This window comes from Vicugna pacos, chromosome 16, assembly GCF_048564905.1.
Source record: "Vicugna pacos chromosome 16, VicPac4, whole genome shotgun sequence".
In the NCBI taxonomy this organism is placed as follows: Eukaryota; Metazoa; Chordata; class Mammalia; order Artiodactyla; family Camelidae; genus Vicugna; species Vicugna pacos.
In genome coordinates, this window is record NC_133002.1 from 49,814,917 (window position 1) to 49,829,521 (window position 14,605).

A 14,605-nucleotide genomic window follows, 5' to 3' on the forward strand; every position below is an offset into this window, starting at 1 on the left:
AATATTGGGTAAAAGGGCAATGAAAACGTCCAAATAGCTTCTCCCCTTAGTAAAGCCAAAGTTGTAGAAGTGTCTCTCCTGGGAAGTATAGCAGATGTTCAGCTGCTGACCAGCAGTAGTATTCTTCAGCAAAATCCTGAAAGCAGGAGAGAGAAAGTCTCGGTGAATGCATTTCCAAGGAAGGATGGGGTGAGCTATGGGGGTAATGGGAACATTTGTGGGGAGAGGTGTTTACAGCTTAATGTAGTAAAAAGAGCCCAGCCTAAGAGTCTCAAGATGTTAATAATCTGTTAACATAGGACTTTATAGTTTACAGAGTGAATTCACATTTTTTCATTCTTGTTTTTGTTGCTTGGGCCTGGGATAGGATTAAATAGTTTTCTCCATTACCAGTTCTTCTGCCAGAAGGTCATGCTTAGGAGAGAGGAATGAAAGATCAACACCTAATTTAAATGGCTAAGAGATGCCAAATTTGTCTGAGAAATGTCAAATTGGGCTAAAGATTGAAATTGCAGAGACCCAGTTGAAAATAACCAAGTATTTTGGCCGGCAGGAAAGGTGATTTGTTCAGGAGGAGATGGCGCTGGCAGAGGCAAGCAGCACTCCAGTGTAAGGTGGCGGAGCTGGGATTGGCATAGCTTCATGGCTCACGCTTGGCGCAGCAAAGAATGCCAGAGGAGCTGGCCGTTCATTGACAGAATTGTTGTGAGCTGAGGCCTGGAAAACCTAATTTAATATCTCTGCTTGGCAAGACTCCAGACATTCTCTTCCCTGAGTAAACAGGCTAGGTAATTAATTGAAAAAGAACATATTTGAGAAGAGCTAAGCATTCTGAGCAGCTGTGGAAGTACATGGGCACGAGGTGCTCGGTTATCCAGTGATGTGCTGGGAGGTAGGATCTGTGTTCTCTGTGCTCTCCCACCTGGACATTAGGTCCCTGGAAGCCTATAACCTGGTTAGAGCTGGCTGCACATTTTTAGCTGTATGGCACATCCTAGGTGTAGCTGGGGCCTGTGAGTGGTTTTATAGGCCAGTGTGCAACATCTCTTTAGCAGTCATCAACTCCACAGTGCTTGATGGTGGACAGTTTAGTATAGTGAGAAGAGCACCAGGGTGGCAGTCATTGAATTGTTCATAATCCATTAATGTGGGATTTTACAGTTTACAGAGTGCTTTCAACAACAGTTAACAACAGTAACAACAACTTTAAGCATGTGTGTAATATTTTAAAATTTACAAAAACACTTATGCAAAGGTATTGAGTAAAGCCAGGAAGCAAACCCGGCTCTTCTGGCTCCTGGTCACGGTAATTTTAACATGTATAAGTCTAATAATCTTTCTAAACCTCAGTTTTTCCGTCTGAAAATATAGACATAGTGCCTGTCTCTGAAAGTTACTGTAAGACTGTAGGCAGAATATACAGCATTTTATACATTGTAAAATAATGTACAGATGTAAAGTGGCAGTGATTACATCACTTCTGTTATGTTCTGGCATTGTGGGTATGAGCTCTAGTGAACACTTCTAACCAGAACCATGCAGATTGTCATGGAACTGAAAGGGTTAAAAGTTTTCTACCTTTATTGGATTGTCATTACTGTCTGTCAGATGGACCTTTGTAGACTTCTGAAGCTAGCCAAATATATGAAAGTCCCAGTGGAGGAAGAAATAGAATCCTTATTTCCACGGATTCCTGCTTCCCTTGAATCTTATCAGAATGGTAGTTAGAGGCTTGAACAGAGCCCAGGGTCTGGGTCTGACCCTCCAGATGCTCACCAGTGGGTGCTTCACAGTGGAAAAGTTGCTTTCTTCATAGAAGGCATGAAGAGGGCAGGCTCTTGGCCATCAGTTCTAGAGGAGAATTCTATGAGCTGTTCCTCCAGCAGGGTCAGTATTGAGCAGACTATCTTTTGCTTTTACTGCAATAGACCTAACTCTTCAGGACTTCCCTTTCTGTTTCAAAGGATGTGATTAGATAGGCTGGCTAGTTTGAAAATAAAACATAATGCAATATACAAGCCTCATGTTCTATTTGGTAAGGGGTTCCCTTTTTTTTGTGGTAGTTTAAGTATCAACAAGTAACTAATACACCATTCAATCATTGATTCATTCAAACACTCACCAAGTCCCTACTGCATGCCAGGCACAATGCTAGGACTGGGGACATTGAAAGAACTAGGGCAGAGAAGAAGGTGGCTTTATAATCATCTCTTCCACTGATCTCTTAGGACTTTCCTGAGTCATACAAGCAAAATTACTCTTGTTCCCCCTCCTTTTTTTCTTCTCATTTATTTACTGTCTTTGGGAAAATAAGGACTCTAGAGCCAAAGATGTGGGAGCCATCAAAGGTCTGTAGCAAATACAGGGAGAGGGAGTACTACAGAATCAGAAACAGGGTACCAGAGGGGATGGTTAGCTGGGGCTTTGCCAGTCAGAGGTTCACAAACCTTTGTTGAATAAACACTTTGATTTGTTTGGACTCTTTGGAACCTTCTTGGGTTACATGTTCAGTTACTGAGTTCAAACTCTGACAAGGTCATTTCTACTGAAGTTTGGTATTATCGTTGTTTAGTCTTGTTACTCCCTGCTGAGTCCCCAAATCTATAGCTCAGCCTGGAGCCTGCACTGTCCTTCTCCTGGGCGTGGCTCTCACTCTTCCTTTCACCAGCTTGGCTCTGGTGGGCAGGCATCTTGAACCTGCCTAGACCCGAATTTTGTACTAGAACTTCTTTCTCAGCAGCTGTGGCACCTCTCCATTCAGTTCAGCATATGCCTATGCTATACTCAGGTTTCTGAGACAAAATAAATATTAGTATTGCTCCCTGTACCCTAGGAGTCATGCAGTCTTTTTGAAAATGAGAAACATGTGAAAACAAGAAACTGAGGTAGGATGTGACTATGCCTAAATATATGGTACAGATACTGAGTGCTACAGGAGGCCAGGAAAGTGAAAGAGGAGGGTGGGCCGAAGGAGTTGTGGAGTCCTGTCTGGAGGAGGTGGCAATGGCACTAGACTGTGAAGAATGTGTGAAAGGTTAGTTAGGTGGAAAGGAGGAAGTGTGGCACTCCAGGTCGGGAAACTGAATTGTTAAAGGCCTGGGGAAGGGAATGTATATGGCACATTTCAGAAAATAGGGTGTCCATTGATCTGGCTGGAGGGAGGGTTTCCATGGAGAACAGATGGTGTGAGATGGTTAGGTAAACAGAGTGGACTTAAATTCCAGAGGGCTTTCAATGATAGTTGAGAATTTAGACTTTATTCCATAGGCCATGGGTATCATTGATTACTTTTTGAAAAAGAAGGGATGTGGTGAAAATGATGGTTAAGATGATTTAGACTGTGGAGGAATGTAGAATGTGCGGGAAGAGGGGAGCCAAGAGGTACAGAAGCTGCTTCAGGAACTCAGGATTGAAGGGGAGAGGGCTCAGCAAGAGTAAGGGCCAGGAGAGAATGTGAAGCAGAGTCTCACGCTGGGATCCCTCGAGAGGAGAATTGGAACTTGCTGTCTGGCTGTGAGGAAGGGAAAGGAAGGAAAGAATCAAGCAGAACTCAGCGGTTTGAGCCTGTAGCCAGTGTGAGAAATGGCAACACTGAGAAGGCAGACTAGTTTAGGTGGGTAGTTGATGCATACAGACATGGCAGGGTTGAGCTTGTGGTTACAGTGAAGGACTCTGAGACTGTGTGTGTGGCTTTTGCAGGTGCACAGTCACATATCTGCAGTTCTGAAATCCAGAGAGTACTACAAGCTAAAAGGGTGGTTGCTGCTGGGTTTTGTTGGTTTGTTTAATTTGTAGCAGACTCATTTGGCAACAGAATTTGCCTAAACAAACTCAGGGTTGTTTATAATCGTTACTTATTCCACTTATTGTGAATAGTCACACTTTTCTCTACAAAAACTTGTGTTGGCTGTGTTAACAAATAAACCCTAAATCTTAGTGACTTTACACAACATGTTCAGCACAGAGAGGTGAGGACAGTGCTCCCACAGTCCTGGGTTCCTGATTGGGGATGGCTCCACTGACCTGGAGCACGTGGCTGCCAAGGAAGAGAGTAAAGAAGTCAGTTCTGTTCCCAGCTCTTGGTCAGAACTAGTTACAAAGCCCCAGGCTAACTTCAGGAGAGGCTAAGCAATGCAGAGATGTGCCCGGAATACCCGCGAGCGCTCGGGCCTCTGCTGTGGGAGTGCTGCCCAGACACCCTCCCCCTGGGGGAGGTATCACTTAATGTAGAGAACATGTACCACTACCTCTCTAGACCCAGATGTGCGTTCTGAGACACTCGTGGCCCCAGAGGTTTTGGCTGAAGGGTAATGGACCTGTATTATCATTGATTGAGCACTTATTTTGTGTCAGGTACTCTTCTCATATCTTTACCCAGTCATTTCACTTAATTATTTTGATAACTCCAAGAGATAGATACTATCACTATTTTCACTTTACAGATGAGGAAACTGACTCACAGAGATTAGTAACAAGTTCAAGGTTACAATAAGGAGGTTGTAGAGTTAGGATTTGAAGCTAGGTAGTTTGACTCTAGTGCTGTATTCCTAACAATGACTTATCTGCCTCAAATATGTGGCAGACAGATGAGGTTTTGCTAGAAAAGTTGGGACTGGACATAGAGATTTGGGAATCTTCTGTTTAGAGGTTGCTTGATTTTTTTAAAAAAATTCCTTCTGAGGAGAGGATGTGAGAAGAGGGAGAGAAATCCAGAGGCCAAAAGTCCAAACATTGAGGAACAGTCACACGTTGGGGGAGGGGTGAGAGAAGGCATGAGGAAGAGGAATCAGCAAAGAAGCAGAAGTGGTTAGAGTGGTGGCAGCTCTCTGGGTTGGGGTGGAGTCACAGAGGCCAAGGGGAGGGAATCTCATGACAGAGGTTGTGGCCACCAGTGTGAAATGCCTCAGAGAGGCCAGGATGATGGTTGGCAGGGAGGAATTGAAGCCAGTTGTCTTTAGCTGAACTTTCTTGTCCATGGCTTGTTCTAGTCAGTCTGACACGGGAAACTGAGATTTAGGAACTAGGCAGATTTGGGCACACCATGCGGTACATGAAGTCAGTCATGGGCCTGCACCTTGCTCTGGAAAGGCTGTTACCACGTCAGATAAGGGATTCAAAGTCTAGGCATCTTTGCTTTCACTGCTTACTAATCATAGGCTAGATTAGTCTTGAGTAAGAGTGATTTGTGGCTTGAGGCACAAGTTTGATTCCCTTTCTGACTAAATTCATGTAGAATAGTATTTACATTATGGCCCATTGTGAAATAGATTTACTTCCTTCAGTCCCACAAAGGGACAGAGGGGATTCCTTCACTGTTGCATCTGAATATAGTGTCCCAGTTTAAGGAAGAGAGCTATGTGTTTTTTATTACTATTAGAAAATTAGATAAAAATCAGCAGAGGAATAAAACATTTTTTTAATCAACACAGGGGGAAAAAACTAAGGAAATCTGCATAAACTATGGACTTTATTTACTATATCAGTATGGGTTAATTAACTGTAGTAAGAAATGTGCCATACTAATGTGTGATAATAGGGGAAACTGGGGTTGGGGAGGGGGAGAAGGGTATATGGTCACTCTCTGCTCTATCTGCTCAGTTTTTCTGTAAATCTAAAAATTTGTTCTAAAAATACAATCTATTAATAAAATAATAATGAGAGCTCCACCAAGTTTATGCCAGGCTGTAAGCAGGAGTAGGTGAAAGGATGTGGTAACCTACTTACAGGGACGGGCAGGACTGTAAACTGCGCTGAGCACTTGGAATGGTCCAGAGCTAGTTGTGGAACTGGATGGTGGGAAGCTGGAGATGGCAAGTCACTTTGTGGTAGCGTGTCGCAGGCATCATGCTTTGGAAGGCCCTTGCCATGGGAAGGGCTTAGCATTTCAGGGGAAGGAGAAAAAAAAGACAGTGAAAAAACTGCTGTCACTCGTCCATGCCTTGAATCTATGTGATAATCTCCTCTGCAGCAGTGCCCATCTTTCTGCTCAGGTGCCTGTGCATATGCAGGTGCATACACACATGCACACACACACCCACATTCACTCTCTCACCAAGAATGTAGACCGGAAGGCGCACAGTGCCTTTCCATTACACCTCCTTCATCTTCATCCACTCACAACCTCAGCCAAAGCCTCCCCTACTGGTTCCCCAGGCCTCATTGCTTCCTGCATGACTGTTACCCTGATCTCCTGATTTTGACTCCATTATTACTTCATCTCCTCCATGATTTCTGAAAAGTAAGGTCTCAAAAGATTCTTTTATAGTTTCTTTCACTGTTCCCATTGAAGCCCTGCATCTGTGAGTAAAATAAACCTCCCTTGCCTGTGTGACACTTAAGTTGTAGCATATCTGGGCTTCCAGGGTTTGAATCTTGGTTCTTCTCTTAAAGCACTGTGACCTTGAGAGGACTGATATAACTTCATTGTAACTCAGTTTCTCCTGGAAAATAGAGTTAGTTTAATCAATATATGCAACATGTTTAGAACAAGATTTAGTATATAGTATATGCTCAATAATTGTTAGCTCTTGTCATGTTATTATTAATGGATAAAGTGGTCCATATATTACATCAAAGGATGAGAGCTGTATCAGGGCTGTTATTTTGAAGAACTGTCACATTGCAGTCTTGCTCCTCAGGGGAGCTTTGCTGTCCACTATTTATTATGTGAACTTTTCAGGGATATGAAGTTCATTGAGCCTCTTTAAAATAACGGGTTAGAGGTTGTACTCATATTTTAATTTAGTGACCCTCTAGCTGTGTTCTCGGAACCCCTAGGAGGTTCTCGAGAACCTATCAGAGGGTCCATCAGGTCAAAACTATTTCGTAATAATGCCCTTTTCACCCTCATACGCTTAGGAACGTAGAGTTTTCCAGAAACTGCATGATGAGTATTATCACAACAGTTTGAAAACAGAAGCTGATATGAGAATCCAGCTGCCTCCTATTAAGCCATGCGTTAAAGAGATTTGCATTCTCTCACTTCACTTTTTAAAAAACATAGTTTTTAAATTAAAATGTATTTATGTTAACTTAACATGTAATGACTTTTAATTATTTTTAAATGAGTAAGATAAATTTGAATTTTCTCAACTTTAATTTCTGATATGGCAAATATCAGTAGATACAATCTACATAAACAAAAGCTCTTTGGGGTCCTCAATTATTTTTAGAGTGTAAATTAGAACCACTGGTCTAGTTCTTAACTGGAAGAGAAGTGTAGCCCCCCAAATCTCTTGGGAAAAAGAAATCCTTTGTGCACCCACCCTACCTGTCAGCTTTCCCTTTTCTGTTGTTTTCTCTGTCTGCTCTGTGTTCTTCATCTTCAAATACTCTGAAACCCTCTTCTTTCTTCCAAACCACACAATCTTTTAATTTGTCTATCTCAGTATAATTTTCATTATACAGAATTATAATGATATTCATCACTGACTATGAACTCTTTCTTACCTTCATGTTTATTACTTGTTGGTTTCCTAACAATCTTAGTTTTCTTTTTCTCTTTACCTGTTCTTTTCTTCTGTGAAATCTCTTCCCTTCTCCTGTCATCTTTAATGCCTCAGGATGTTTGTTTGCCCTTCACAGTATCTTTTCCTCCTTGATTTGTTCCTTAACATTCTAACACTTCTACTTCCTCTTATTTCAGATACTTGCACCCAACTCTTTTCATATACCAACCTTTGCTTGTCACTGGGCTACAGAAGCAAGATGGACATGATTCCTGTCCTCCTGGAGCTTAGAGGGTACCCATGATGGACATTTAGGCTAAAGCTGGGGGCAATTATAAGGTATTTGTCCAGGGTCACACTTTACGCCCACTTGAGTAGCCTTGAAAGGATCGTGGAAATTAGCAGCAGCAGCAGCAACTTATCACTCGTCTACAATGTATTTGGTATTTTACTTACATTTTCTTTTTTAGTTCTCATAGCAACTGTGCAAATTAAGTGTGTTTAGGCCTACTCTAGATGGAAAAACTAAGACTCACAGAGGATAAGTTACTTGCTTGTGGTCATATAGCTAGGAAGTATCAGTATTAAGATTTCTTTTTCTGTTTAGTTACATCAGCCAAGAAGGAAAAGTATCCTGGCCAGGAGGCAGTGATATGGTGGGAGAGAAACTCCAGAGCCAGTTATGGGAACAGAGAGTGTGAACTTCCAAATGACATATCAGAGCAGAGGACCTGAGCTGGGGCAGCCCCTGGGGATCTTGTCCCAAGAGCTTTATTGCCCCTGAGGTTAGAACTGGAAGGCTACAACTCATTGGAAGGAATGCCTGTCCGGTAGAGAAGCTCCAACAGGGGCCATCAGGGATGTTTGCCTGATGTTGCTAAAGGACTGCCTGAGGCTTACCTGGGAAGGGCGGGAGTGACACAAGCCAGAGAACCCCCGTAACCTGTTTATCATTTCTTTGGCAGAGTGACGTCAGAATCAAGTTTGAGCACAACGGGGAGCGGCGGTAAGTCTGCCTTCTTATCAGTGGTTGTGTTCATGTGTGCTGCATTCCTCAGAAAGCATTCAGCTTGTGGAAGCTGTTTTCCTGGAGTGATCCCCATGGGGCCACTGGCTGGGTAATGGGGTTTATTGGGCATCAAGGGGAAAATTTCACTCTTGGCTTGGCCTATCAATTGAACTTTGTTTCTGGTCTTCGAATTGGAAGCCAACTGCTAAGGTTTTACTCTTTTGCTTTTATTCTGCTACTGTGAGATCTGCCATTTTACTCAGGGAGGAAGTCTGAGTAAAAAGTAAAAAAGTCAGGACTCCAGCTCTACTGAGTCATGGCTTCCAGACACACTGACACTGTGCCACCGGTGGGCACCAGAGAGAGATGAGGGTTCTCCTGTGACGTGGTGCCATTCCCATTCCTGGGATTAGTGTCCCTGGTTTTGTCCCCATCAGGGGTCAGGCTGGTGAATTGAAAGTTTCCTTATAATGTGTCTAGGTCATGGGAAACTGCAGCAATTCCCTCCACTGTGAAAGATTTCAGATCATTTGAAGACACAGAGAGAGGGCGTTTCTCAGTCAATATATCTTACCTTGTCAGGGAAATGAAAGTAATGTTACAAAACTCTTCTTATCCTTTACTCCATTGTCAGTATTTAGTTTCTTGTAGAAAGTCAAGGCAGAAGTTCTCAGTGGGAAAAAATATGATTCCATTTAATTTCTCAAGTTATTTTAAGGAAGAACTTTAAGAAAGCATACAGAACTCTGGTCGTGGGATATATGAGACCCTGTGTGTGCATATGTGTGGCATGTATGCATGTAAGTATGCTTTTCAGTATCTGCTTCCCACTCTTTGCCTTTCTGTCCCATTGATAACCACCCCTCCCCCCTACATACCCATGCCCCCAGCCCTTTTTCCTTGGCTTTGAGCATTTGGAGGGGCAAAGAGCATACCCATGAGGATAAGATCCTCCTACTTTACAAGTCCCACCAGAGGACCTTAGTACCTTCAAACGTTCTTGTACTGGTAGTTCTCTGCTGCTGGCATCTTTCAGCCCACTTTGAGGCTAGCTTCCCAGGAGATCTATGGCTGCTATTCTCCCTTAAAAAAGATATGTTCACTTTCCTGCAGGTTGTCAAAGTTTGCCCGATGGAAACATTGTGCTAAAGTGGTCTGCAGAGCCAGGTTCCTGCTGTTGCCATGTGGCCTCTAGGGCTGTTACAGGCCTACAGGGAAGAAAGTCTTCTGAGCTCTGTCCCCAGCTGCTCATCCTGTGTCCTTCCAGTAGCACGGAAGTTAAATTGTCACTTCATTGTTGCTGTTTTTCATACTTCTGACTCATACTTCTGACCTGGCTGGGTTTTTGGAGGGATTGCCAAACCTGGAGCAGCTGAGAGTTTTCAGAAGTAGATATGAAATCAAAAGCTCAATTGTGTTGGAGCCTAATTACACAGTTACGCTCTCCTGAATTCCTGTTCCCAAAGTGGTATGCAGTTACAGTGAGCGGACTTACACTGAAAAAGTGTGTGTGTTCAGTTTTAGAGACACTGCCAGATCGAAACCACAAATATTTAAGGTGGTCAGGCAGGAATGGCCTTTTGAAGCCCTGAGCGGCAGTGTTGGTATCAAGGTTTTGAAAACTATACATTCTCTCTTTATGGGGCTGTTTTCAGGAGCCACGGCATTTCACTGTTTGTGTACTATGTGTGGAATTGAGGACTTCATAGAGTTTGTATAGGGAAGCCAAGTTCAAGCTACTGTCTGCCAGACAGCTCTGGTTTCACGTATTTCATGTCTTAGGATTTTGTAGAGAATGTTATTGTGGGCTTTCTTTACTGTTTACTGGGAATGTAGATACTATCTATCTAAATGTTGTAGGCCCTTATAGAATTAGAATTGACAGAAAAGAGGAAAGAAATAGTGACTTTTCCCATTTGTCTTTGCCAAATGTCTGTTCTGGTGGGCTGACCTCCCCTTTGCTTAGGAAGGCTGGGGACCAAACTCCTAACCCTCCTCCCTCTTAGCTCCAGGAGGATGGAAGAGGACTGTAGATTAGAATCTCCTTCCCTTCATGTCTGGACACTAATGGAGGTGGTTGTCCTGGGTGTTAGACCCCTCTTTGAAGCACTGGTCTAAAAATGCCTGTTATTTAATGTGATGGCAGCAGCTTAGATCTTATCAGACCTGGAAGTCCTGGTTTCTGATCTTGACCAGACATTTGGGCTGCTTTGAGGGACTATGAATGGCTTGTCACCAGGCTAAGTGCAGAGAGTTTATCTCTGAGCCTAATCTTTTCCTAATGGTGTGCTAGGGACATCTGAGTGGTCTCCTGGTATTTTATTCAGAAAGGTTGGCCCCTTTTGAACTGTTGCTGAGGTTCTGATGAAGGAAGTATGATTTACTGTTAGGAATTAATAGAAAGCTGTTCTCTCAGAAGTATTCAGAAAACACTCATATCTAGACACTCAATCTAGATAGCACCTAATTATTGCTTAAGACAGTTGGTTTGAGGGAAAAAATATAAGGATCATAATATGGATGAATTTCCCAGTGGATATAAACTAATATATTCAATATAATTTTCAAAAATGAAAGGTAGTGATGGATGAAGGAAAAGTTGTAGAGAAATTATCTTCCTGGGATATTAGGCTTTGTGTGAAGGACAGATTATGGTTTATAGTAATATCCTATCAATGTTGTCCAATAGAACTTTCTGCTATAATGGAAATGTTTTACACTAGTCCCTGGGTGTCTGAGGAAATTGGTTCCAGGACCCTCTGTGAATAGCAAACTCCTTGGGTACTTAAATCCTTTATGTAAAATGGCGTACTTAAACACAAGACAAGACACTGTAAACCTCCTAGAAGAAAACATGGGCAAAACATTTCTGACATAAATCTTAGCAGTGTTCTCCTTCAGCAGTCTACCCAAGCAATAGAAATAAAAGCAAAAATAAACAAATGAGACTTAATTAAACTTACAAGCTTTTGCACAGCAAAGGAAACCATAAACAGAACAAAAAGACAACCTATGGAGTGGCAGAAAGTATTTGCAAATGATGATACTGACAAGGGCTTAATTTCCAGAATATGCAAACAGCTTATACAACTTAATAAGAAAAAAACAAACAACCCAATCCAAAAATGAGCAGAAGACCTAAACGTGCAGTTCTTCAATGAAGACATACAAATGGCCAATAGGCACATGAAATAATGCTCAGTGTCACTAGTTATCAGAGAAATGCAAATCAAAGCTACTAAGTATCACCTCACACCAGTCAGAATGGCCATCATCAGAATGTCCACAAATGATAAATGGTGGAGAGGATGTGGAGAAAAGGGAAACCTACACTGTTGATGGGAATATAGTTTGGTGCAGCCATTATGGAAAACAGTATGGAGATTCCTCAAAAAGCTAAAAATAGACTTAAAATATGATCCAGTAGTCCCACTGGGCATACATCTGGAGTGAACGCTAATTCAGAAAGATACAATGCACCCCAGTGTTCATAGCAGCACTACATACAATAGCCAAGACATGGAAACAACTTAAATGTCCATCAACAGATGACTGGATAAAGAAGTTGTCATATACACAAACACACATACAGAGAAATAGTACTCATCCATAAAATAGAATAAAACGATGCCATTTGGAGCAACATGGATGGACCTGGAGATTGTCATTCTAAGTAAAGTAAGCCAGAAAGAGAAAAATACCATATGATATCACCTAAATGTGGAATCTGAAAAAGAGACACAAGTGAACTTATTTACAAAACAAACAAACTCACAGACATAGAAAACAAACATGGTTCCTGGGCAGAAAGAGGGTGGGAAGGGATAAACTGGGAGTTTGAGATTTGCAGATACTAACTACTATATATAAAATAGATTTTAAAAGTTTATACTGTATAGCATAGGGAACTATATGCAATATCTTGTAGTAACCGATAATGAAAAAGAATATGAAAATAAATATATGTATGTATATGTATGACTGAAACATGCTGTACACCAGAAATTGACACACTATAAACTGACTATACTTCAAATAAAAAATTTTAATGGCACAATCTTTGCATATAACCTATGCACATTCTCTTGTGTTCTTTAAATTTTATCTAGATAACTTAAATACCTAATACAGTATAAACTCCATGTAAATAGTTGTAAATACAAGGTAAATGCTATGTAAATAGTTGTCAGCATGCGGCAAATTCAAGTTTTGCTTTTTCGAACTTTCTGGAGGTTTTTTGTTTGTTTTGTTTTTAACATTTTCTATCTGTGGATGTGGAACCTGCAGATATGGAGGGCTGACTATATAGTTGTGTTTTCCAACATACTAACCACTAGCCACATGTGTCTAGTGAGCACTTGCAGTGTGGCTAATAGAACTGAAAGAGCCAATTTTAAAAATTAATTTTAGTTAATTTGAATTTAAATGGCCACATGTAGCTAGTGGCTACCATGTTGAACAGCACAGTTCTAGATGATGAAGGGTTTTATGCTGCCCACTGATCTGAGCCAGCCTGACACAGAAGAACATTAAAGAAACTGGTCAGATTCCATTACAGCCCCATGGCTTAGATCCCTCTTTCCTGTGGCTTATTGCTTCTTCCTCTGGTTAGAGCACTTCCCACTCTGGGGAAGCAGGGAACCAAAGAACTACACACTTCTTCCTCTCAGCAGAGAGGAAGGCAAGAACTATAGAGGCTCATGGCTGAGTGCTGCTAGTCCATCACACACTAGTCACATTTCATCCAGCGTAGGCATCCTGAGAGATGGAGGTGGCTTTAGTATACATTTTTCCCCATCACATTAAGGATCTTTTCATGTGTTTATTAATCATTCATAACTTTCCTGTGAATTGTCTCATCATATTCTCTGCCTATGTTTCTATTGGGTTGTCTTTTTCTTACTGATTTTTCCAGGTTTGATGTTTGTCTTCTTAACTTTGTTGATGGTTTATTTTGGCATCAAAAGTTTAAATTTTTGTTGTCAAATTTGTCTTTTGGTTTTCTGTATTTTATATAATACTTAGGAAGACCTCTGCTCCAATATTTTTTTAATCCTATATTTTCCTTTATATATATTAGAGAGAAAGAATATATATGTTTCTTTCTGATATTTTCTTCTGTTTTGTTTATCTCTTTGCTTATTTTGGGGGGGAGGGGGTAGGTAATTAGGTTTATTTATTTATTTATGTTTAGAGGAGGCACTGAGGATTGAACCCAGGGATTTATTTAGTTATTTATTTTTAGAGGAGGTACTAGGGGTTGAACCCAGGACTTTGTACATGCTAAGCATGTGCTCTACCACTGAGCTGTATCTCCCTACCTATTTTTGTTTTAATTATTTAAATTTTAGAGTATGGGGTTGGATCCATATGAAATTGCCACTTTTGTACATCAAAATTTTTGACCATCTCCATTATCATATAGTTAAACCTACTACAATGATTAGAACTTTTTAAAGAAATTTCAAACATACACAAAAGTAGAATATTATACTGAACTCCATGGATCTGTCACCCACCTTCAGTATTATCAACATTTTGCCAGCCTTGTTTCCTCTTTCACCACTTTTACATTTTGTTGTGACATTTAATGACAAATCATTTTAAGGCCTCCCTCTTTGAACATGCTCTTATTCTACTCTCTATAGAAATTGTTCTTTGAACTGATCTGATGAGTCTTTATAGAAAAACATCAATATCAACACTACTTACATGCTCACATGTGTCACTGGTTAAGAAGACTGATCAGGCACATAACCAAGCTCAAGGGAAATTCCTGTGACTCTGTGGTAGGAAATGTCAATTCTGAGGAAATCAGCATTGAGATTCCTGTGGCATCTCTGAAATGGACAATGGAAAAGACCTTTCAAGTCCTGGGATTGAGTTAAGACCATTTTTTTAGGACTGCTGCTCCAATCTCCAGGTTTTCTTCCTAACAAGAGTCTTTGGAACATAGCTTTAAAATCCAGGTGTCCTGCTATGTAGTGAACTGTTGTTGACAGAAAGATCTGAGCTAAACTGGTGGAACAATGGTTGGGATTGAGTACTGCTTGTAGGTACTACTGGCAAACCTGAGAGATGCTAAGAAGAAGGGTGAAAAGATAAAGGTAGATAAGAGAAGAAAAAGAATACAGAGAAAGAATTCTAT

At 41.1% G+C, this 14,605-nt stretch overlaps 1 protein-coding gene across 4 annotated transcripts in view; it reads left to right on the forward strand.

The window, feature by feature from the left end:
• The window catches only part of MAP3K3 (mitogen-activated protein kinase kinase kinase 3), a 58,427-nt gene that overhangs the window by 10,389 nt on the left and 33,433 nt on the right, over window positions 1-14,605 (forward strand). For all 4 annotated transcript variants that reach the window (XM_072939393.1, XM_072939395.1, XM_072939392.1 and 1 more), the window contains one exon: window positions 8,414-8,454. In XM_072939393.1, the coding sequence (XP_072795494.1) occupies window positions 8,414-8,454 (41 nt within the window). The remainder of the gene's footprint in view (window positions 1-8,413; window positions 8,455-14,605) is intronic.